Raw genomic sequence first — 25,085 nt, 5'->3', positions numbered from 1 at the left:
TCCCAGCCAATCAGTTTCAGTGGTACATGCAGATATTGTCTTTTAAATTCTGATGTTTGTGGATGGGGTGGATGCTTTTTTTTCTTCCAAGTACCTCACAGCTGATGTGGACATTTTGGGGTAGTTTAGACAGCCAAGCAAACTGTTGTTGGGTCCTGATAATACAAAGTCTGGATAATAATAAAATAAGCCTCCCTCTGTGGTTGTTGACACAGAATGACCATCCAAAGTGATGGTGAATCTTCTCACCTCCTCTTTATATTTAGAGGTGTTTCATTGATTTGGAACATCAAACTCTACCATGCAGAGGGCATTGTCATAATGGAATACTACAACATGGAGGAATGTATAGTGATCTAAGATTTTTTAAAAATTGCCAATGTTTCTTATTTAAGAACCACTTTATAGATACAAGCAACAGAAATGGCAGTGGTTAGCATACCCATTGTTAAGATTTGGACTTCTGCATGACATCACCTCTGGGAAGTGCATGGTATTCAAAGTCTTAATTTGTTTTTTAATGTGTTTGCATTTAACAGAAATACTTGTGGTAAACCAAAACATTGACTAACAACAGCTCCAAAACCACCAACAAGAAGAAAGGGAATAATATTATTGCTATTGGTGTCGGTGCATTTGTAGCTGTTAATGAACAGACATGACGAAGGATTAGAGATGGTGTAACATTATGCCGGTTTATGTGATTTGTACAACTGGCCATTGCTGAGTCTGCAGATGAGACCGGCGATGGATGAGTTTGTGTGTATGTGTGTGTGTGTGTGTGTGTGTACGCGTGCGCGCGTGCAAAAGACAGCCAGAGTGGGAAAGAGGGGAGGGAGGAAGGGAGTGTGCTAGTATTTACTGGGACATTAAACTTCTCCACAGCTGAGACAGCGGCGGCAACAGCCACTTCATTCTCAACCCATCGTAGGCAACGACACAGCAGATTATATACTGCTAGAAAAAGACAACCCCCCTTCTTCCCCTTCCTCCATCAGCCCACCCCCTCCCCTCTGAATCCTGGAAAAAAAGAACAACCTCGTCGTCCTGCTGGCGACAGGGGGGAAGGAAGCATGGTGAACGTGGGAGCAGCCTCGCGCGGAGATCGCCCCTCTCCCCTCGCCGCGACTGCAGTAACGGAAGGATATTCACGCTGAATAAAAGTGATGCTGCGTTAGCTCCCGGACAACAGGGAGCTCTCCCTCTCTTTATTGCTCTGTCTCTGTCATCGGCAGCTCGGATGTGGACTAGTCAGTAAGGCTCTGCTGCTAGCAACAACAACAACAAAATAATAATAATAAAAAAAAACTGGAAAAAAAGATGAAATGCTTTTCCCGTTACCTGCCTTACCTCTTCCGACCTCCGAGCACCATACTGTCCTCCAGTTGCCACACAGAAGGTAGGGACGCGGTGATCGCTGTGCGGGGCTGTGTGTGGCATGGGGATGGGGGGTCGGAACATGCAGTCAATGTGTTTGTGTTTTGAAGGATGAGGGGGGGCAGGAACCTGGGATAGAGAAGTGCACAAACAGTCTCATCTGGTGTCTGCTCTACACGTACACCCGAACTGCCGCTTCTCTGTCCCGGCGTGTTTGTTTTGTAAACGGCTGCTGAGTGGTTAGCAGACGCAGTGCAATTTGAAACGACGTGTAAGCCTGCATGTGATGATCACAGGCTTTCCCGGTGACCAGATAAAAGCTTGTAGGCTTTGACTACGAAACATCTGTGTTTCAGTGGGATGATGACGGTTGCTTCGCGCCTGTATGTGTGTTATTTTTAAGTCTGGAACCGTGGAAGTTCTGTAAACCGGAGAGGGGGTAATCTAGTACTAGCTCGGAAAGTAACGTTTCAGTCACTATTGAATGCGTTTCACAGGAAGTGGGTACAGGGATGTTTTCCTTTGCAGAGCTCTTTGAAATGGCCAGAGAAAAGTTACTGATTTGAACCGACGCTGCTTTAGCATTTTCAGGGATTTATTCGTGGTCCGCGGTGGTACATACATGTACGCATCGCCTAAGGTAAGTTCCAACACAAGTCAATGTTCCCACTCCAGTTGCGCTGAAAGCACTGAGCCCTGTGTAGCTTAAAGGGTCCATTAAGTGGGTGGTGGGTGACATGCTTGTCATTCTCCACATACAAGCCCCTGAGAGCACAGTTTATTTATGCAAGGGGGAAACGGTCTCCCTCTTTCAGCTCTTCCTGCCGCGGGCGTAACGTGAAGTAAACGAAAACAAAAATGCAACTTCCACTTTCAGATTTGTATTTTATAATTGTTGAAGACCCACAGCACGCTCCGGACTAACAACAGGAAATCGCCATACTTGCTATGGGACAGAGAACACAACCTAGCAGGCAGTTCGACGCGTAAGAAGGGAAACGTCACGAGTCTTGCCCGGAGCCCGTGCTCCTCGTTATGGTCTCTGCACGAAACTTCACTCCCTGGCTTCTCTGCTCCTTCAAGTCGAGCTACGCAGATCAAGTTAGGTTAAATAACACGCCAAATTAACCTAAACAGGTACATTGATTTATTTAGATTCTTTAGCATTAGATACATTTTTTTCGGCAATTTGAAATTAAGATAATAGGTTTGTGGAACTTGACATCTTTTGGAATATTACATTACATGCATTTAGCAGAAGCTCTTATCCAGAGCGACTTCCACCACAGTAGAACATTGTGATATTGTTATTAGTAGCGGTACTACTAGTAGTAGTAGCTGCAGCAGCAGTCGTAGTACAAAAAACATTACATGTAGTAGTAGCAGTACTAGACTAGTTTGAGTAGCTGTTCCTGTGATGAAGGTCCTGGGTCTTTTGAGCAGGAAGCTTAACAATTCTGTGGTTTGGAGTTACTATATTGAAAAATATGCTTGTTCAAACACCGCACTTGCCTAGCAGCTACATAATTCTGAACAAAGTACACTTACTTTATATTGTTGGATAGGAGTCTTTTCCATGGGAGTCAAATAATCAGTGACAGCCAGGTGGATGTGAATTTATAAACACTGACTGGTTCTTTTGAACTTATTCCACAACAACAAAGTTTCGTTTCCTTTCATGAAATGACTATTTCAAAGGAAAACTCTCACTCCTGATCAGTTGTAATTCAGACCTATACTTAACCCCAGTACCCTTTAATCTTTGTACCCCTTTATATCCCTAACAACCTCAGAATCCTTCTTGGTGCAAACATATAGAAAATGATTAGCATATTTCAACCAAATCAGTAGTTCAGGCTAATTAATCCCAAACCACATGGCTTTTTCTTATGCAGCATTTGAAATTACATCACTGACCAATTAACTTGCATGTTCCTTGACATATATTTGTGTGCACAGACGAAAATCAGCCATGCACGTAACAGAAATTAATGAAAGAATGGGAAAATTTTAAAATTCAAAATGTACATTGTCAGCCATGTTTGTTACAGTTGGTGCCAGGGGAAAAGTCACTTGTACTTAATATAAAATGGATTGTCTTCTGCTATTGCTTTGACCAAGTTACATGGTCAGCATACTCTGATAAGCATAGGATTAGCATACTCTGATTCCAGGTGAAACATCATTTTGTATTCTGGCATCTCATCACAGTGTCATGCACAGTAGTAAGCAAATCCATAGTAAAGGATAATAAAGGAAAAAAAAATGTGTTAGTTGAAATTATATGAATTCTTTGTTATGTGCAGGAAGGGAGCCTGGGCGTAGAGTCGTTAATTGGGCTCCTTCCCCCGACTTTGTTACTGAGGTGTTGTTGCTATTCAGTCCGTGTCTGTCCTTTTCAGAGGCTTGGGTTGTTAGACGTGTTCAGGTGAGGGCCTTTTAAGGGCATTAGGAAGGAGTGGGCGACCGTCTCCTCTAATGAATGGCGAGCTGCACAGGGTCGACAATCTCTAACAGGATTTAATAGGTCAGAGCTGCGGAGCTAGCGCTGTCTGTGATTCTGCTTGAATTATTCACCCCCTTGCCCCAGGGGCCCTTCACAACGAAGACTCTACCATTGTGGGAGGAGTGTGTGGGGTGCAGGGGGGGGGGTTTCCTTTTACTTGTTTTTCTCTCATATTTTTGAACCCACATTCCAAAGAAGGGACTAATGATGCAATATTAATTACTACCCTTGCGCACATAAAGGTGGTAGAATGATGTTTTTCTGACTCCCTGACTTGTTTGGATATGGTCTGGAAACCTTTTTTATGTTTTATTGGCATACCAAAGGCAGTGTAGCGCAGTTACAGTCTAGTTTGGTGTTTATTTCAGTCTCGTATATCAATTTCTGAGTCAGATTCTTAAAATCGCTGTCACTTTTGCAGCGTGGCCTTCAGACAGACAGCTATAGAAAGAGCAGTGATGTTCAGGATGAAAGGAAAGCACGAACGAATGGTGTTAATTAAACTGAGTGGTCACCAGAAGACAGCTGGGGCCAAGACCGTCAAGACGAACCAGGGAGAAAGTGCAAGGGCAGGTATTGGACCATCCGAGCTGTCTGTCTGAAGTGGTGAAAAATCACAGGGGTGATGTTTGGCCTTCCCCGCACAGGGCTAATGAAGTGCACCCTTGGCATTGCGCAGAAAGCAAATGAAGCGTGATGGGAGGGCAGCCACTGAATTTATGTGTGACTGCAGGCCTGGCCTCACCTAGCCAATGGTGTGGAGGTGTTATTAAGGGAGCTGACTGAGAGCAACCACAGAACACAGGTCAGGGGAGGGGCAGGCTCCTCAAGGTACAGCAGGCCAGGGAGCGACTCTTTCAATGAAGGTGACAGTGGCAGCAGGGCAGACATCTGCCACTCACAGACAGGGCTTGCTGTTGCGCCTGCCTCAGAGTTAGAAATGTTCGCACTGGCGCCATTTTCCCAGAGAATTGATTTTGCAGCCTCTGAGGCTGGGTGAGGAGGGGTGCCGCATCTGAGCCCATCAGCCTTTTCCATTGGTCAAGAGTGACCCCACCCCCATCCACGCCCTCATCTCCTCTCGCAGCCTTTTACCGACAGGCCAGCAGAGGAGAAGCAGCCACGCCCTGCTGCACATACCCGAGGAAGCGTGCCAGTTTGTTACTCTGCTGTCTTGCAAGGGGGTTTATACGGCTTTCAAGGGCTGCGGATCAATGAGCAACTGAATCCCCGTTCAGGCGGGAGGGGAGGAATGTGTAATATCTCAGCGTCTGACAGCTCTGACATGCAGAGCCAGCCGCTGAAAAGGTGCTCCTCGAGGTGGCCATTGAGGTGCTAGGCAGGCGTGCTGTTTCAGTCATTAGCTCAGAGCTGCACTGGCTGCTTCTGGGGGCCCTGTTGAATGCAGATAATTCACTGTGAAGCCTGAGCGTTTCTGCCCGGCTCTCTCGCCCGTTCTCTGGAGCACGATCTGTATGTGTGTTGTCTCGGGGGTTTTTTTTGAGCGTAATGAATCTGACGCGTCACCTGAACCCTGATGGATTAAGTCTTAAAAGGTGATGATTTCTTCGCTGCTATGTGTTTGTGTCAGGGAAAAACAAGCGCCGCTGTTTCAGACATGCGGGACGTCTGGTCCTTTCATCAATCATCGGCGGGCAGGCATGCGGCCCCCGCGAGCTTTAGGTGGGACCGCAGTTGAACAAATGGGACTAAAAAACAAGTATGCCGCACGCGTCCTCTGCCAAAAGACCCGTCTCCCAACTGCGAAGACGCGACGAAGGGGAACTGTTTGCAATAGGAATGTCTTTCAAATGTTTCCCCTGGAAAATGGCCAGGCCTGGTGGTAGTTTGGCTTTTGGGGGTGGCTTAGTTTGATGGAGGGTGTATTTCAACCGTCAACTTTTTATTTTTCATGATAGCTAACAGCTTGGGTGTAACTGTAGCAGTACTGGTGAAGTTCCAAGCTCAAGGGGGCAACTGCTGTGCTCCAAGTCAGCTCACACTTTGTTGTTTGGTCTGGAACATTCCAGTGTCCTCTGGGTTTTGTTGCCTCCATCCATCCTTGATTGGAACTCGGACGTCCCACATAATGGGCGTGTGAAGCTGAGGATAGAGCTTGGGAGATAGGGCACAATGTTTTATTGGTCGAGTAGACGGCGTCTGGGGACGATGCTGGGCAGCGAGGCTCGTGTGGAAGTCAGGTTAGTGCGGTAAAGTGGATGATGGGCTCCCCCGACCCCAGGCCAGCGGAGAGCCGCAGTCAGATGGGGTTAATGAGGGACAGGATAAGCTGACAGGCCCTGGTTGTCTGGAGCACTTTTCAGCACTGTCAGCAGTGCTGGCGACTCCAGCCTCAGAAAGGACAGAGCAGGAGCAGAGGGGAGGAGAGAATGGGCAGAGTGATGGGTGCAGCAGGGGAAAAGAGGGAGACAAGGAGGTGGGAAAGAGAGGTTGTTGGTCAGATGAAGAAGAAAGTCGAGTCAGGAGAGAGCAGAAAACGTCAGTGGGGAGGGAGAATTCTCACATGTAACCACACCTTATTAACAAAGTCTTTTGAGTGCTACATCTAAATTCTTAGCTTCTGTTTAAGCAGAATTGCACTTTTTATATTTTCATTTTCCTCAGTCACTTTACATTCAAATCAGATATTCAGCCCACTTTGATTCTGAACAATCTCACATATACAGCTGTTGATCAGATCACACACAGTGCATGATTATTATTTTAATCTGAAAGGTTTCTATTCAGATTTTTCTTTCATACTCGAAATATAAAAACAATTTTGTCAAAAATAAGGGTCATATGCAGGAAATAATATTCTAAAATGATCTGGAATTGGTGCTAACACAGTAAAATGCAGTTTGGATTTTGGATACTGGATGCATATAAGAATATTTGTTCATACTTCCTATTAATTTTATATTATATTGTATTGTTTAAATATATTATGCTGTATGAGTAAGACCTGTTCACCCACACACAGTTGTACAGGTGCAGAGATGGTTTATGTCGCATTTGGAGTTAGGGTTAAGGTTGGCATTGGGCTAAGTAACAAGTTCTCACTCTCCAGATTTTTATAAATTAATAGGACCCCTTGTGGATTGAAGGTAGCACAGGCCATCCTAGTTGCTTGTTCCAGAACAGGATGTAGTAACTAGAGGTGACAAGATTCATTATACCTTCTCTCCTCTGCGTTGGTATAAAACCTAGTTTCACATATCCCCATATGTTTTTCCTACCACTACTTTAAATACATGTTATATGACCACCATTTATTATGAATTGCCCCCAGTTAGATCAAGCAGTTATTCCTTGCAGAGGTTAATGTTATGGTTAGGGACATGGCTCTAGTTTATTCAAGTAGCCTGTGTAATTATATCATAATTAAAAATCATTAATTAAATCATAAACACTCCATATGATTTACTTTGGAGCAGGATGTGTTTACACAACATTTGCAATTTAGATACTTTGGTAAATTGCCTGATTAATAGAAAGTGTTACATCACATTTGAAGATACAGTATGTTAAGCGCTCCGCTACATATTGAGAGTGGGAAGGCACGTATAAATTGCTGTAGGGGAACAGCGCATGCTCCCTTCACCCAGTCGGTAAGTGTTTGGCAGGGCAAGGAGAGGCGTCACTCGGTGCGTACCACATTGCATTACTCCATTTCCCAGGAGTTTTAGAGGCAGCTTGGGAAGGCGATGCGTTGCAGCGGGGAGTGGCAGCCCCCCAAGATGCCGGCGGAGGTGGAGGAGATCGTCGGGTTTGAGAGAAGCCTTCGGCTGGTTAAGATTTCTGTCCGACATCTGCTGAGACTGCAGCCACTGAAATTGCCCTCAGCCAGTCTGCAGGCTGCCAAAAGCCCTGGCTAATGTTCAGCAGATGTCTTTACTGTCTGGGCGCGAATAAATATAAATCCAGGTGAGTGATTCAATAAGAGGTCCAATCTTAGATTGTAAACAAGTGTCTCTTCTTATAGCCGGTCAGGGTCGGTCAGGGATGCCAGGACGCGGCAGGCTATGATGGGGGAAAACGGCATATCTGTTTTAAGGTTCAAAAGGGGAAAATGCCTACAGCTCTGCTCTGGGAGTTTACAACATTGTATGAACAAAATAAGTGGCACCTAGCTAAGCATTTCGACTCAGCAAAGTGTAAATGTCACTGTGTAATACTTGAAAACAAAGATTTATTTTATGAAAACTTGGAAACAGTTAATAAAACTGCAATTAGAAAAGATGTTTTCTGTGGTGGACCTCCTGGATATACAGTGCAACCACTCAGAATCAGCCCCATTGTCTCATTCTGGTAGTACAGGCATTCAGCTGGATCTTGTAGTCAGTGCTCAGAGGGGCAACAGGTCTCCAATTTTTAACTCCCTCAGCAGTGTCTCACAGTGTTACAAATGCTGTTCTCCAGTGGAGGGCTAATTCTCTTCTGAGGCGGTTCTCTGCAAACAGTCACCCTCAGCACAGCCCAGGAATTACAGCAGAATTCAGGAGGGGGGCTGTTTATGCCAGGCGCTTTGGTGTTACTCAGTGCAGTGAGAGCGATGAAGTGAGAACGTTCTCCAGAGCCATCCTCCCGTCCACAGGCACACATGGATGACCTTGCGTGTCCTTTTCTGTGACCCCAACCCCCCCCGCCCCTGTCTCATTGCAGTGAAGAGTGAAACTCCACTGCTGCCTACACTGAGCGCAGGCACTGAGGGTGGTAGATCGATGCCACACAAACTGTCACTTCGATCTTGTTAACGCCTCCGGTACTTCTGTGTCCAGAATGTCAATGGGCAATTGTGTTTTCCTACTGTCATACTCTACACTGGGATTTTCTGCCTACACACCATTCATAGATCCATGAAAGCTTTTTTGACACCTCCAGCTTACTGTTAATAGAGGTGACACATCTGCACCTTCCCAGCATTCTGCTGCTGTTATGGAGAGAAAATTCCCCAATCTTCACTGAGTGCTGCTCGGTTTTAAAATCCTCTTTTCCACATATTGCCCTGGTGTAAAACTTTTTTTTTTTTAACATGCGTTAATAAACATTGGTTAATTAAACATGAACAAAAACTGAAAACGCTTATCTCCAGTACAGCAATCACAACAAGCAAACAGTAGCCAGCCTTTAACCACCGAGTTTATATTTGCTGACTCTGGCATTGAACCAGGAGGAGCGGAGGTGATGGAAAGACAGAGAAGAGCAGGGAAAGGGGGGAGATAGAGCTGAAGTGGAATGGAGTGGACTGGAGGGATTCTGCCAGACGGCTTTGAGACAGCCGCTCGGGAATGGCCATGAGCGTGTTGTGATGGATTGCTTTACAAAGTGTAGGTATAGACTTAATGTGGCTTATTTAGGCTGGCTTTTCTATCACAGCTCAATTTGTCTCTGGTGCTGGCAGGCCGCTGTTTTGGGCTGAAGCCCTTGGCATTTCACTTCTTTTATTTTTGACGTCTCATTTTTTTTTTTTGCCTCTCCTAATGTATTTTGCCTCTGGCTGCTGAATTTATTTTCATGCATCAACAGAAAGTTTTGGAAGACAACAACGAGCGTATTCAGATCCCTTGGTTTTTTTCCTGTGAAAAGTTGACTGTTCTAATGAACAGACCTGACTAAGTTATTTGTTCTTAACAGTCCCAGAGAGATATTTACTTTCTGAGCACATTCTGTCATTGTAATGAAGTTACCTCTGATAGCCCCCCCCCCCCCCCCCCCCCCCACCTCATGGAGGTCTGTGTAACTGTTTCAGCGGGTTGCAAAAAGACTGCATTACAAATACATTTCTGCAGACAAAATATGTGTTCTCCCAAAGAGGATTCATCATTTATTTATGCCGACTACTCTCTCTCTCTCTCTCTCTCCTTTCTTTCTCCTCTTACACAATTCATGGTGAAGTATAGAGCTTTTCTTTGGTTATAGAAAGGGCCTTTGTAAGGACACACACACGGCTGCTTGAGAGAGAGGCTCTCATGGTCAGACATACACAGTCTTTTTAATCAGCATATTACAAAAGCAGCATTCGTTGGAAAATTTAGACCTGAAATGGAGATTTGCTGTGTGAAACATCACCGCGAGAGGATGGATGGGCTGGCATTATCTCTGACAATGCTGTGTTCTCTGAGACTGTGATTCTGGGAGGACTATTGTGTGCTTGCTAGGAGAGGGTTACAGGAGAGAACTCGCTCTCTCCCTCCTCTGCCCACCCCACCCCCTCCTTAGTTCAGATACAACTGACATCCTTATCCTGATATCTTTGCTTCTGGCCCTGGGAGACTAAAGGGCCTTTCACATTTGGAGATTAATAGCAGTTTGATCCACCTGGGTCCAGTCCACTGTCCAAGTGTGAAAGTGAAAGCTTTCGGCTGCAGGTCTAAAACTGTGATTGTCTTGATATGACATGGTTCTGGGTTAGAAAATCCATTCAGCACTGCAAAGGGCTTGGTGATGACTAGCCTAGCTCACAAAGGTGGTTATTATTGGCTGGACCAATAAACTTCCTTGATACTTTTTGGTGAACAGAAACCCCTGCTGGGCTTTGATTAGGCAGATTCATAATTCCGATTTTACATCAGCAAATAAAATGCTGAAAATAACCTCATTAACTAGCTAACATTAGTGATATTCAGCAGACACATCTTGAATGAGTATCTATAACACCTTTTATATCATATAACCACTGTTACAGTGTATCTAACATGATGATTATTTTTTGTATAGATATATATATTTTTTTATGATGATGAGTATGTACTCATTTTTCATATGTCTGATGAAATCTTAGGATATTTTTGAAAAATAGTCTTGGATAATTTATTATAATCCCTGTCAATAAGAGGAAATATAATGCTATATGCCATTTTGAGAAGCCCTATTGTGTTGCTACGTGTGTGTTTTCTTGTGGTTGAATTAATTCACCACTGTGCTAATTCAATGTGAAGGCTATCAAATCTAACCAAAAAGGTTTGGGCATTAACTGGATAAGCTCTTTGGTCCCATCTGGTCCCAATATGAGAACATCAGAGTTGCCTGTGATTTTGACTGCTCGGGTAGATGTCCTGGAACCCCGAGTCCACTTCCCTGGGGAGGGGGGGGGGGGGGGGGGGGGGGGGGGGGGGGGGCTGGGCCAGTCAGTCAGTGGTCATGACCCACTCTGGGGAGCATTGCCAGACTCCTGAGCCCTGGGGCTGCATCCAGCTGAGCCCTACACACAGGCACACACAGTACACACACATACTGTACACACGCATGCACACTCACACAGGCTAGAGCTAACACCATCCTCTCCACACACATACAGGCCATAGGTAATGCTATCCCCTCTGCATGCACACAGTGTAGGGCTGTCCACTGATACAGGCACACACACCCACATAAACGCACATATGGCAACGTGACACCATACTTCAGATAGACTAAAGGCCGCTGCCACGGCTGTACACGCTCAATTTTCCGTGCTTTCTCCCTGTTGTTCTCTGCCTTGCCTCAGGAGTTTCCAGCCCGAGTTACGTGTTGCTCTGTGTGACCTGGCGCTTCCGAGATGAAATCGAGCTCAAGGCCCCTCACGGTGGGAGGATGGGTATTAGCCAGCCGCGGCCCTCATGCTGTTTTCCCCCCCTTCGATAACTCATTTGTTAAATAGCAGTGTCTCTCGGCAGAAAGGCCTTGTTTTTTTTCTTTTCCCAGTCCATTTGCTTGCCTTTCATTGCTTTCTGCCCCTGGAGCCTGCGTCTGGGTCTGAACAGTTTGGGAACTGAAAGGAACAACTACACAATTTCTGCTTTGTCTCCAGCTCCTCCTGACACAGGCAGAATATGTCAGCTGACACTAGTGTTCTTTTATCCTTCACTTAACACCAGAAAGAAAAAAAAAGCTGGCCTATGTTATCTGTATTTACACGCAGTCCAAATGTCTCTGCCATCAGTGATATTCGCCTGGTAACCCCGAGGCCCTGTCAGGATAAGAAGCCCCTGTTGTCTTTTTTTTCCAACCAATGAGGTGGCCTCGAACATTTGATAAGAGCAGCCCTTGGAAGAAGAAGAAGACCTCACGCCAGATGACATCGTATTTACGCGGGCCACGGAACGAGACCCGTTTGGGAAATATATCAGTGGGTGGACATCTGTCCCCTTAAATGGGCCTGCTGTGTGTTTTACCCGGGCCTTGTTTCCAGAGGTAACCACCAGCCCTTCCCCTCTCTTTGAGAGCAGATTGTATTTTTAGCTGAGCAAAGTGTTGTTGAGGGGGAGAGGGAAGACAGGGAGAGAGAGAGAGTGCCATATCATTAATTAAGTGTGTGTCAGTGTGCAGCCTGCTATAGCAGGGTGTGGTGGTGACGGCGGCGGCAGTACTGGTGGGGTTGGGGGGGGGATTTATGGTGATGTGTCACCCGAGGACCGGCAGTGTGTCTTTGTGGGAAGAGGCTACTTGCCCTTGGGAATTACGAACACGTCTGAATGTGTGCAGGAGCAGGGGGGAGGTGAGGGGGTCAGGCTCTTTCTGTGTGGTTTGTGGTCCTTCGCAATAACAACCCAAAAAAAAAGCTGGAGTAAAAAGATGAGGAGCCCCGAGAAACAAGGGTTTTTCAGCCGTACCGGTGAAAATTTTTACCACTGAAAGAGGTCACGTCTATTTCTATCCCCCTCTTTCAGTGGCTCTTCACGGTGTTGTAGGCTTGATCTGCTCGCTAAAAAGGGGGTGGGGGGGGGGAGAGAGAGAGCAGTATGCACAGGAAGCCTCCACTGAAGGTGAGATGACATTGGGGAGCTGACAGGTGATAACTGCTCACTAATGCATGATTAACACTGAATATTCTAATTAGAAATCAGAGCTTCTATTCCTCTTAATTACCTCTGCGTGGACATCTGCAAGTGATCTGCAAATTTGCAGCCATTTTTTCGCTTATTTGATGTTGCCGGTATTCCTGCCACGTTCTTTTTAAACAGCCTCCATCGATTCCCATGTGGACATGCCAAATGTAAATTTAGGCTCTAATAAACCCGGTCATGAGCGGGCAAGGGGTTGGGATTTTATGTAGCGGTGGCGTCAGTTCAGTTTGCCGCGCGGCGTCTGACTTTTAATAGCAGCCTCCATTAGTTGAGCGGTTGGACAGGGTGGTGATTGGGAGGCAGAGAAAATGAGTGAGGAGGCCTTTGCTGGCAGATCTATTTTCACCTGTGGTGAATTGTGAGGACGTCCCGCAGCTGGGACAGGGCTATGGAGGAGGGCCCATGAGAGTCCCTCCTGCTGTCCGCTGGAGTGATGAATGTACGTGCACACGAGTGTGTGTATGTGTGTGTGTGTGTGTGTGTGTGTGTGTGTGTGTGTGTGCATATGTCTGTGTGTGTGTGTGGGCATGTGTGGGAGGCGGGGCAGTTGAATAACCTACACTTTTGCGGATACTAAAATAGAGCTGTAGTCACCTCTACTACACTATTTTTACCCTGTGCAGCAAGAGTGCGTCACCATGCCTGAAGTCATGGGAAATGTTTCAGCACCAAGGACAGAGGTGCTCTCCAGGTGTGCTCCCGGTCTGTCACAGAGGCAGAAATATGGAGACCTAGCTGCCAGTACACTGAGCTCATGGCCACATTTGAATCCTGCTGCATATTCAAAGCTCTGAATCAGAATGGCCTAGGTACAAACAGACTGTGGTATATTGAAAGGTGACGGTGTAGCATAGTGTCAGCACTCATAATTGTAAGGTTGCTAGTTCGATTCCCTGCTGGGGCACAGCTGCTGTACACTTAGGCAAGGTAGTCAACCCAAAATTGCCTCAGTAATTATCCAGCTGTTCAAATGGATAACATGTAAAGGAGATTTGTAACCTATGTAAGTCGCTCTGGACAAGAATTTCTGTTAAATGACAATAATATAATGTCCAAGTATGTGATGTGCTAGAAGCTTCCCTGGCAAAGAGGCCTGCAGGGTGAGTATGTAATGCACTGTGAGGTGCACTCTGAGCGGCCTGGGCACTGGATGCAGGTCCATGCCCTGAGGTCACCTTCTGCCCCAGGCTCACATGCTCTCCACCTGACTCCTCCTCCTCCTCTCTCTCTCTCTCTCTCTCTCTCTCTCTCTCTCTCTCTCTCTCTCTCTCTCTCTCTCTCTCTCTCTCTCTCTCTCTCCTCTCCCTCTGTGCTTCCCTCCCCCCAAATTTATTTAATCGGCTCTCAGCGAGCCGAAGATGTAGAGCGGCCTCAAACCTCTCATCCGCTTTCTTCAGTCCCAGAGCCCCAGTCTGCGTCTCTCTGTCGCTCCAGTGAACGGGTTCGCGGGAGACGGGAGAGGCTCGCCGTGCTGAGATCAGAGAGAGGCGGAGACGGCGCTCGAGGAGCCCCAGTGCACCCTGGGTCCACACAGTCTCTCTGCCGGCACCTGCAGAGGGAAGTAATTACTGTGTAATTGAATCAGTTGAGATTTTAGCGCTCTGCGCATCTGAAAGCCCGGACTAAATGCATCAAACTCGCATGCAGCAGTGCTGGTGGAGCGGCTTAGCCACCAGCAAACAGCCTGGTTTCGCTCATATCTGGATGTGGGGTGCAGACATTTGCGGTCTGACTCATTTTTCGCATCGTCAGAAGCTCCTCTGGTGGCTGTGCCCGAGAGGTGGGGCGTCCGTGTCCTCTGTGCTGCCTCATAGCTTTCATGTTCCTCTGGAGAGGGTCACTGGTGTCTGTGGAGAGCTGCAGGCTCATTAGCAGAGGTGGCGGGTGGGTGAAGCTCAGACAGGTCCCTCTGAATCTGAGGCAGAGCTCACTCTGCTGTTATGTTGTGTAACACATTGTGAGAGCTGGGGGGGGGGATTATTCTGTCAGACAGACAAACTTGCCAGAAAGTCTAAGAGTGGGACATAGTGCTACATGCTACCGAAATGTTTCACAAATCACGACTTCAAGTCATGATTTATTCCTTGCTGGGAGTGTGTGTGTGCATGTCTCCACGTGTGTGTGGGTGGGTGTCCTGTAGTTATTAGTTTTTCAACTGCGCATTTGTGTTCTCGGTGTGACCGGGCCAGTGCAATCCCAGCTAGCCCGACTTCGCTCATTTTGTGGCCCTGATTGCGCCCAGAAGAAATGGGGAATTTCCCCGGAAAAATGCGTGTGTGGCCTACGCTCACTCTGCTGTTTGGATGTTTGTGTCATTCACTGCGGTTTAATCTGCTTGAAAAGCGGTTTACGCAGTTGTCTTTGTAATTGAACCGCAGTCTTGTAATCCCTCGTGTGACGTCCACTGTGTGACGATGCTGTTGTTTTGATTTTGTTTTTTTTTAGTTTCTGTGTTCAGATTTTTCCCCCTCTGCTGTTAAAGATTATCCTTGGATGGCTGAGTGGGATTCTGGGCAATCGAGGCGATTTGTGCATCTGGGACATGTTTCCAGGCAGGGAGGGAGAGACACGCATATGTGATGTGTGTTTAGAGGCAGGGTGGGAGGAGTGAGTCTGGTGACAAAATAGGGTCAAGGCCAGAGCATTTCCCAAGGAAACAAACATAACAATAAACTAGGGATGTTAACAAGATGTCAGTTACTTGCCAATAGCTGTCAAGTAATGTTAAGAAATAATAAATGATGTACATTTTTAAAGGGGAAAAAAGCATGTATTTTTCATTCCAGGCTTCATGCGGTGAGATCCGAGTCAGTTTTTGAGGGAGCCTGCACTGGGGAGAGCCATGAGAGAGTCTCGATGTGCTAAAAGAAAGTAGGAGTTACTTTCAAGCTAATGGCACTATTTTTATGTTATTTCAGGAGTGAGTCGTGGCGGTATCCAGGTCGGCAATAACATCCTTATGTCAAGGGAGGAAATAATGCTTCAAACTGTAAAAGCTGTTTTTCAGCTCTCTTCCTAATTTCCATTCCATCGTTTTTTAATGTCATGCTATTGCGATTCATTACTATATTGGCAAAGACAAGACGGGGTGAATTATATTTGTGAATTATGAGCTCAGCTTTTGTTATTAAGCTTTTGTTATTAGGGAGTGACACAATAATTCGCAACATTTGAAATGAAATGAAATGAAATGAATAGAATATTTAAATGTCCATCCATGTCCCTAAAACAAATAAAAAAAAACTATAAACTTTCTCGCAATACTCTTTAACACAGTGCATTGCTGATTAAAAAAAACGCTGCACAAGGTTTTATTGACTGAGAGGTGAAACTGGCTGCTGCAGCTGAAATAAGCAGGGATGGAGAGTGAGGGAGAGCGGAGAGGGGAGCAGGGATGGGACTGTACGAGCAGATACTGTTAAAAATAAACCTCGAAATAATGAATAGCAATGTAGGTGGTGCCTGCAGGCAGCCGCTGGAGCTCTTGATGACACCCATGATGTGGAATGCCTGTTTAATTTAGCCCTGCGCCACATCAGCGTGAACTCCCGTCTCCGTTTATAGCTAGCCGCAATGTTTTCGTTTTGCCTAACGACCCAAAAAAAAAAACAAGGAACCACAAAACATGGGCACCGCTGTTAAAGTTATCATTTCAGCAGGCCAGAAGAGCTGCGTTTCAGTCTGCGTCTTTTGAATTTGCGGTCAATCTGACACGGGGCTAAATAGAGTATGTGTTTTCAAGACTCTGAAATAGCGAGGGCTGTCAGAGCCAGTAGAGCCACCTGGGAAAACATTAGCTCGAACGGGTGGCAGAAAACTGGTCTGAGGTCAGCCGGACCGGGCTACCCCCTATGGGCCCTGCCACTGAGCCCTCAAAAGGAAAGCGGGAGGGGGTGGGGTGGGTGGTCATGTGGGTTGTCATAGCGATACTTTGTTAGGGTTCCATTAGTATTGATGATGTGAAAATGAGAGGGTCTTGCCAGGCTCTCGCGGGGCATTCATCCCTGCTCCAATCAGATCCGGCTGTTCCCTCGCCAGCTTCTGCGGGAGGGGGGGGGGGGGGGGGGCTTTTCTTGGAAGATAAACCGAGGGGTGTTGTTTTTTTTCCATACCCTTACAGCAGTCATTAGATTAGACAAACTCAGAGAGAGAGAGAGTGAGAGAGAGAGAGAGAGAGAGGGAGAGAAAGAAGGAGGGAGGAAAAAAAAACACAGCCGGGCCTAGAGATCAGAAATATGAATCCATTTTCAAACGCTGCCCATCTACTGTCTGCTGCATTTTTGATGAGCTTCGCTCTGCGGCCCGTGTCGCTTGCTAGAGATCATTAAGGGGATAATTGGGAGAATTTGATTTCGTTTTGCCTGTCCAAATTCGCGGCACCAGAGGAATCGCGCTTGAAAGCTTCCACCGTCTCTTCAGTATGTGTTTGATTGCGTCCCCCGGTCAGCTGTGGTCACGGAAGACGACTGCGTCTTTTCACCCGGATCCTCTGCCGCCACACCTTTGAGCTCGCAGCTGAAGGATTACGGCGTCAGCTGCAGTCCTCCGGGGGGAGAAGCTGAGAAAGGCCGCAGTACAGGTGCAAGTTTTATGATACGGGCCCATATTGACTGGAGATAGACACCACCATCTACGCTGATAGTGCCATATGGCTGTTTCTCTGGGCCACATTCCGTTCCGTTCCAAAAGGAGGCTGATTGATCCTGCCTTATATCGCTAACTAATCTCCTTCGCTATTTCTTTCTCTTAGACCTGTATCTCTGTAATTCTGGCGGTAGTGTAGCATAGCAGTAAGGAGCAGGACTCAAAAGGTTGCTGGTTTAATTCCGCACTGGGGTTCTGCCATTCTACCCCTGGGCAAGGTACTCAACCCAGAATTGCCTCAGTAACTATCCAGCTGTATAAATGGACTACATGTAAAAATTGTAACCCATTTAAGTCACTCTGGATAAGAGCGTCTGCTAAATGCCAATAATGTAATGTAGTGTAATGTAGTGTATCATTGCAGTGCTGGAAAGTCCTCAGCACTTTACATGTTCAGTTTCAACTGTTGGTGGACATGTCGGGGGAGACTAGCCAAGCCTGCGGGTGCCTGCCTACCACCCTGGCACCAGTCTGTGTGGGGCTGCTCTTCCTCCCCCACTGATGTGTGTGGACTGGCCCTCGCTCCTCCCCACCAGACCACCCCCCACCCCCACCTCCCCCCCCTCGCGCACGCTAGGGGCCGCGCCCCGACGCGTCTCATTGATTTCGTCCCGTTTCCAGAGCGGCCGATCGATTCCTGGCCAGCAGTGAGACCCCCTGCTTGGGCTAAACGGGCGAGTTACACAAGGCTGCAGCCCGGGTCGGTGGCAGGACATTTAGAGCTTACGTGATGAGGGAGAATTTGGGTCAGGAGAAACATCAGAGCTAGAGAGTTTCCCTGAGCTTGTGAGTGATTACTGCATGGGGCACACTGGAGGCTGTTAACACAGCTGTCGTGTATCTACATAATGGAGGCCGTCACTGTACGAGCTGCTTAACAAATACTCTTAGGTCTCCTTTAACAAATGCACTTCTCTTGATTGAATTGTACTGTGGCATCTTCAGAGATGCACTGGAGATATCTCTATGCCTATTAGAAACCGTTGGGATATGGCAAGAGCAGGGAAAAGCAGAACATTCATTCAGAGGCTTTTTAGGCTTTAAAATTCAAATCATCTCCCAGGATGCCCTGGCTGTGTTTATAAATGCTGGTACGCTGCTGTGATGAAGGTAATTATGTTAAGCGTTCGGCTCTGCATTAAAACACAAAATGTTTCTCTTTTTAATCCACATATGTGACAAATCATAAGGAGCCTTCTGGCTGTAGACATATAGAATAGATTTTTTTTCCTTTTGTCCAAGCTGCAGTTAGAAAGTGCTTTCTTTTAATGACTTACTGGAGGATCATGATTTAATTTCCTGCCACCGTGGTGCTGGAGATATTTACAGTCTGTTCCTACTACAGGCAGCTCCTCCTGAATCAATTAGGCATTGTAAACAGTTTTGTTATCAGGGCTCTGTTTAAACTGGCTTTCCTCTGAAGTTCATACATCAAAAGCTGCGAAAATATCGTTCAGCGCTTACAATTATCACAGCAGCATTAATAACTGTTACATGGTGCTCAGAAGCCCAGAGTCTGGCATTGATGAACAAAGTGTGTGCATGTGTGTGTTCAAGTGTGTGTGTGTGTGTGTGTGTGTGTGTGTGTGTGTGTGTGTGTGTGTGTGTATGTGTGTTCATATATGTGTTCATGTGTTCCTGTGTGTGTATGTGTGTGTGTGTGTGTGTGTGCGTGCGTGTGTGCGTGTGTGTGTGTGTGTGTGTGTGTGTGTGTGTGTGTGTGTGTGTGTGTGTGTGTGTGTGTGATTCAGGTGTTTCGTTCTGCTTGCCTTGCCACAAAAGTCCAACAGCTGCATCAGCTGAAACAGGCTGACAGCAGGGACAATGAAGAGGCAAAAAAGGTCACACACTCACTTTCACATCGGCTGCGAATATAGCCGCGCAATGCCACCTTTCTGACCCGGCTCTCCCACTGTTTTCCCTGCCTGCCAGGAACTGCTGCTGTGTGCTGTTTTCAGCTCTCGGCCAGCGTAACCAGACCACGTGTGGCTCAGGCTTCACTGTAGACCTCAGGGTCATGACATCATCATGATAATAATTGTACTCAGACCTTTGTCTGGGTGTGCATATTAACCAGATTTGTTCACAAAAAGAATGAATCCATATTCATTTTTTTCGTACCAATCCTGCCAGAGAAATGGCACATCAAGTAGAAAAACACCATTAATCTCATCCTCTGGGAGACTGAATGGAGTTAATGAATGAATTCCAGACATTACATTACTGTTGCTTAGAAGATATTCTCATCCAGAGGGACTTACACGGCATACAATTTTAACATATTATCCATTTATACAGCTGGCATCTTTACAGAAGCAATTCAGGTTAAGTACCTTGTCCAAGGCTGCAAACAGCAGTACCCCAACATGGAACAGAGCCAGAAACATTTGGGTTCCCAGCCTTGTAACACTATAGTATGCTACACAGCCATTTCCTGGCCATGAATGCATTTAGATATGCAGTGCAGGTACGCATCTTTGTGCATTATATGAAAGGCAATTGTAATATTATGACTTGTCCAGATGGTGGTGCTGTAAGACAATATTTGGCCTAATTAATTCTGTCCATGGAGTACATTTGTCCATATAAACATTATGCTGGTGGGCTATTACCCATTGATTCTTGTGAGTTTCAGGCAGTGAGGAAAAAGGGGTTGTTTGTATCTTTAGGGTTTACACGTGATGCTGAGAACCACTTTATGTATTTCTGAGCCATGTTAATATGTCCATCGGCCGAATTCGCTGGAAGTGACGGGCTGTAGTGATGACAGGCGTGGCTGGGAGACAGAGGGAGCTCCCTGTGGTGGGTGCGCCCGTTCTCGCCCCAGCGTCTCTCCCCGAAACAGGATGCAGCGTTTGACAGCGGTGGACGGAGCGGGGGTGAAGTCAGCTGTGAAGAGCAGCATGGGACTCGGCTCTGCCCGCTGAAGTGAACACAATTCCCCCTCTCGGACCCCCCCCCCCCCCCCCCCTAGGGGAGGCAGCGGATCTCTGCCTTGTCACTCCAGTGAGCAGATGTGTGCAAATGGGCTGCATGCATGCACGCGCGTGTGTGTGTGTGTGTGTGTGCGCGTGTGTATCCGCATTCATGTTTGCTTATCATGTGAGGTCTGCCCCCCAGTGAGGAAATAAATGGAGGCCATGGTGATTCAGAGTAAGTGTGCTTCTCTGCCCATGAGCCAGCAGCCATACCACTCTATCTGTGTCATGATTAGGGACTGAGGCTAAATGGGGATGGGTCTGGTTAGTACTCGGATCTCTGGGGAAAACTGGGTTGCTGCTGGAAGTGGCAGGCCAGTAGAGGGCACCTCTGCACCAAGAAAAGCCAACGTGATCGCACAGTAAAAATGACACTGTGCTGTAGGAGGTGCCATCTATCAGATGGAACAGTAAGCCGAGGTCTTGACTCTGGCTATTAAAGATCCCTTAGCACTTATTGAAAGAGTGAGGCTGTTAACCCTAACACCCATTCTACATGTTCAGTCTCTATTTGGCCATCTATTCATTCTCCCTACATCTGATTGGGTGTGCAGTCCTTTATATTTCCTACCCTTCATTTTTCTCAGTAATGATCCCTGTGTTGATCCTCCTGTTTAAAGTGATACAGTTCATGCGCATGTCTTATGCAGTGTGTGTGAGTGTTTGTGTTAAGAATGACAGCGAAACATTGAGTACTTTCACTGTGACTGTACTTTGACTTTGACTGTTCTGTTGTGGTTATGGATGCAGTGGGACCATAATTACTTTGCGAAGTGTGAAACAGCTAAGCCCCACCTCTGCATATCATATTCTGCCATGTTCACATTCATTTCCAGATTCATATAATGCTGTAAGATTATAATACACACACACACACACACACACACACACACACACAGCATAGCTACAAGAACATATTCTAGGACAATTTTGTTTCATGTTCTGTGTTTAAGGCAATAAACATTCGTTTTTCAAATTATGTTCTTTGTCCATTGTTCAGCTACATCAGGCTATATAATGTCCTTTTTGCAGTGCCTCACTGTGATGTCTGTTGTAATGTTTTCTTCTTTTTTTTTTTTATCTATGCCGCTGATAGCAATCTGATTTCCCCTGAGGGGGCGTAATAAACTCCATTCCGTTCTAGTGTTTACGGTCAGCTCCTCCATACACGCACATGCCCATGGACCCACTCCATCAAAATTCCAGCCTGCTTTAGTCGCTGTGAGCTGAAATGAGATCAGCGTCTTACGCTGTGGGATGAACCGGGGGGGATTTAGACAAAATGTCCATCTGGAAGGCTGGGCAAACAGAGTTAAGCGTGAGGCTCTGTGAGCAATTCAAACCGAGGACCCAAGGGCAGAGGCAGAGCTACAAGCATGCGATGGGGATTACCATTGTGGAGAATGCCAGTATACTGTTTTGGGGGACCAACAAGGGTTACGTTCAACAGGGGTACACCCTGTTCTTGTTTTTGTTCATTTCAAACCTTTTTATACAGTAACCAGATCAGTTGTTTGAATGGACCGAATACAGGTGACCATGCGCTGAAGATGCTCAGTGTTCAACAGTTGGAAGAGATGCAGGGAATGTGATTGCGACACACCAAGAACATGATCGCTTAATGCCTTAGATAGAATTTGCCTTGAATTTGGAAGTTATGGAGTGTTTCTAGGGCCTGTTGAATGTATTTGTTGGTACCTATACTTTTCAGTAGCTACGGTTTTTGAGAGGAGGGCTGTAGAGAATGGTAGAATCACACCTTCAATGTAACTGTTGTTGCCCCCTTAGCAAACAACGTGTATTGCACTTATTAAACACACAGGTGTATAAGATCATGCAGTATTGGAAATATGTCAGATTGCAAGATCAGTAGATTATCTTGGATATGGGTATTTGTTAATATGTTAGATAAAGGCCCCACATGACTGGTACATTATCTGCTCATCTGCTCAACGTTATCTGCTTATCATTGCTCAGATTCAACAGCACAAACAAGACATTCTGCAAATCAAGAAAAGCAAGTTTGTCTATGATGTGAGAGAAAGGCATATGGTAACTGTGTGATGCATGTTGTCACGGTGACCTGATGCCACATTATCCAGTACGCCGCCAGCTCAGAGGCACCGAGGGACAGCACGGGGGCAGGGGGGTCCCATCATGTCCTGTCTGTCAGACGCGCTCAGAGGCGCAGACCAAACCTCTCTCCCCCCCTTCCTCTGATCCCACGCTGCCAAGTCCGTCCTGGATTTCTCTCTCTGCTTGATACAAACACAACGGGCTGCCTCGCCCTGCCAGCACCGGAGCCGGCCATATGGTGCTGCCGAGTCCCATTCAGCGTCTCTGTCCAGTGTCAGTGAGCCAGAGAGGCCAGTTCATTCAGAACCCGGCTGGTCTCTGCCACGCGCTCCCTGTCTCTGTGTCCCCCTGCGGTTACTCAAGTCTGTCCCACTGCAGATCGTGAACACGGCTCCTACCCACAATGCCTAAGCTCTCGAATCATCTGAGGGCAATATTCTTGTAACGGCAAAAGAATTTTTTCTGTCAGTATTTTTTTTTATCAGTGTTTTCTAACACGGTCAATAATGAAAATGTTGCGGGAATCTGAATCAACAGAAAGTGCAATTGACAGGGCTTTTGTTTCATCACAGCCAGGAACACGGGGGGGGGGGGGGGGGGGGGGGGGGGGGGGGGGGGGGGGGGGGGGGGTATGGGGGTAGGCCGTGCAATCAGATATCTGTCTGGATGCATTCGGACAACGGGAGGTGATGCCGCTGCGGCTCGGCTGTTACATTCTGTGGAGATGGTGGCTGACTTGGATTGATTTCTCTGTTGACTAATTCATTTTAGATCACAGCAGATCAATAATTAATCAGGATTCATATTTCTGTAGTCACAAAGTCTGCTCTGTAGCATTTTTTTTTTTTAAACAGTGGCCGGGTCCCAGTGCTCGGGGGTGAGGTGTCTTTATCTGAGGCCAGCTTGCAGCCCCTGTGGGTAGCAAGAAGCGGGGTCTCTGTGATCTCCACTGGCAGTTGCTCTGTCAAAAGGGATTTTATTGGCATTTTGGGGTTGGGGGGATTTAAGGAGGGGCGTGTTCTCTATTTTAGGAACTCAGAACCTGAATGTGAGGGAGACAGAAGAGAACTGGTCACCTCTCGGGGTACCCATGTTTAAATACACATCATGCGTGTATTGGATGTGAAACAAAACCTTGATTATGTCCTGTTTTCAAACACGGATTTCCCCCTTTTGATCCAACGAAACAGCTACAGATGTACGTGTACTCTACATTTTGCAATGAGTTGGCGTTTCGTGGAATGTATGCAGCTCGTAACAGAACGTCAGATCATCGTGATCGGTGTTGTCTATAAATTTGGAGCCAAAGCCATTGATACCCAGCGCTTCGACCAATCTGTTGCCGTAGCAAATATTCCGGCCACAAGGTTCAAACAAAACAAAAGCGCTCATCTCGGGATGTGCTTACGGTGCATGTCCGTGTCCGCTCAGCGACATGACCCCGTGCCATTGTGCCCGAGCTGACACAACCGGCAGTGTGGCCGACAAGGAGGCCCGCTGTTTGTATACAAACGGTCCCGTCGGGAATGTGCGGGAACAAATATGCAGCGTATTTACTGAAAACTCCCCTGACTTTAACACGGTTTAAGCAAATGTTTACATTGCTTTCAACGCACGACTGATTTGGGATTTGGAGAATCCCACAGCACGAACACTGTGCTGAAATTCACACTATATTTAGGTTTAAAGATAACCGTTTTATGTCGTTTGTATTTTCAGTCAAGTCCCATAGATGGCGATAGTTCGTTGCTGCGTGGAAATCATCCTCAAAATAAAACGCGGAACGCAGTTGTAGCAGTAAACTGCAGCACCTCGAAAAAATAGGTTTCTGGGCAAAAGCAGGAGAGATTGCTTTTCTAGCCTACTTTTCTTGTTCTGTTGTTCATGTTCGTTATTGTTTTCTTGCTTTTGTGCTTTTCGGTATTTGTTTCTTATGCAGTTATGCCTCGACTGAAATGCTAAAATCGGCATCATTCATTCTGGAACAAGCTCAATCTAAGGAAATAATGTATTCACGGTTTATTATTTATCATCGAATTATGTAAATTAACCATTTAGCTCTTCTAAATAGGCTGTACTATTAGAGTACAATAGCCTAAGTGTGTTATTTATGATAAGCACTCTGTCATCTCTAATTGTTAGGCTATAAATTATTTTGCAGATTTATAGTTATTTTTTGTTCTTACATTTATGCGAAGGAAGGCTTCGACAGTATTTAAGGAGCCTTGCGTCGATGCAATGAAGTTGATGGAACTAATTTTAAAAGCTGTTGCATTTTGCCTGGAGGCGCGGGGTCTATTGCGGGTAATTTAGAACGGCGAAGTCAGAACTCTCCAAGGTGCTGAAGTGTCGAGGCATGATCACGCGTCGTCTCGTCTTTATATGAAGCTTTACATCATTTTCTATTCAGTATGTGACACATTCACGGTTTCTCTTGAATGTAATATATGCATGCATGTGTGTAGCTATATGAATTGCACTTCAATAAAATCAAATGCTGATAAAAGCCACCAGAGACCTTTTTAATGAATGAAACCATCAAGGTTCTGTGTGTGACATCATTATAATGTAATTGCCTCTTATACTTGTAAATAAGTAACGATGTATTCCAAAGGTCTCGGTATTTATTAACCCCCTTGTTCAAATAGGTGTTTCAAATGCTTGGCTGCGGCAAAT

The 25,085-nt window shown here is 46.3% G+C and overlaps 1 protein-coding gene across 1 annotated transcript in view; it reads left to right on the top strand.

Annotated features, from left to right (window-relative positions):
• Positions 1 to 1,047: 1,047 nt before the first annotated feature.
• Positions 1,048 to 25,085, top strand: part of LOC118790878 (serine/threonine-protein phosphatase 2A 55 kDa regulatory subunit B beta isoform) — a 68,322-nt gene continuing 44,284 nt past the window's right edge. The window contains exon 1 of the mRNA XM_036547999.1: positions 1,048 to 1,399. Within this exon, the coding sequence (XP_036403892.1) occupies positions 1,321 to 1,399 (79 nt within the window). The 5' untranslated portion in view covers positions 1,048 to 1,320. The remainder of the gene's footprint in view (positions 1,400 to 25,085) is intronic.

The sequence above is a fragment of the Megalops cyprinoides genome, chromosome 16, assembly GCF_013368585.1.
Source record: "Megalops cyprinoides isolate fMegCyp1 chromosome 16, fMegCyp1.pri, whole genome shotgun sequence".
In the NCBI taxonomy this organism is placed as follows: Eukaryota; Metazoa; Chordata; class Actinopteri; order Elopiformes; family Megalopidae; genus Megalops; species Megalops cyprinoides.
The sequence above is the reverse complement of the archived record's forward strand: the minus strand, read 5'-3'. Positions and strand labels throughout refer to the sequence as shown.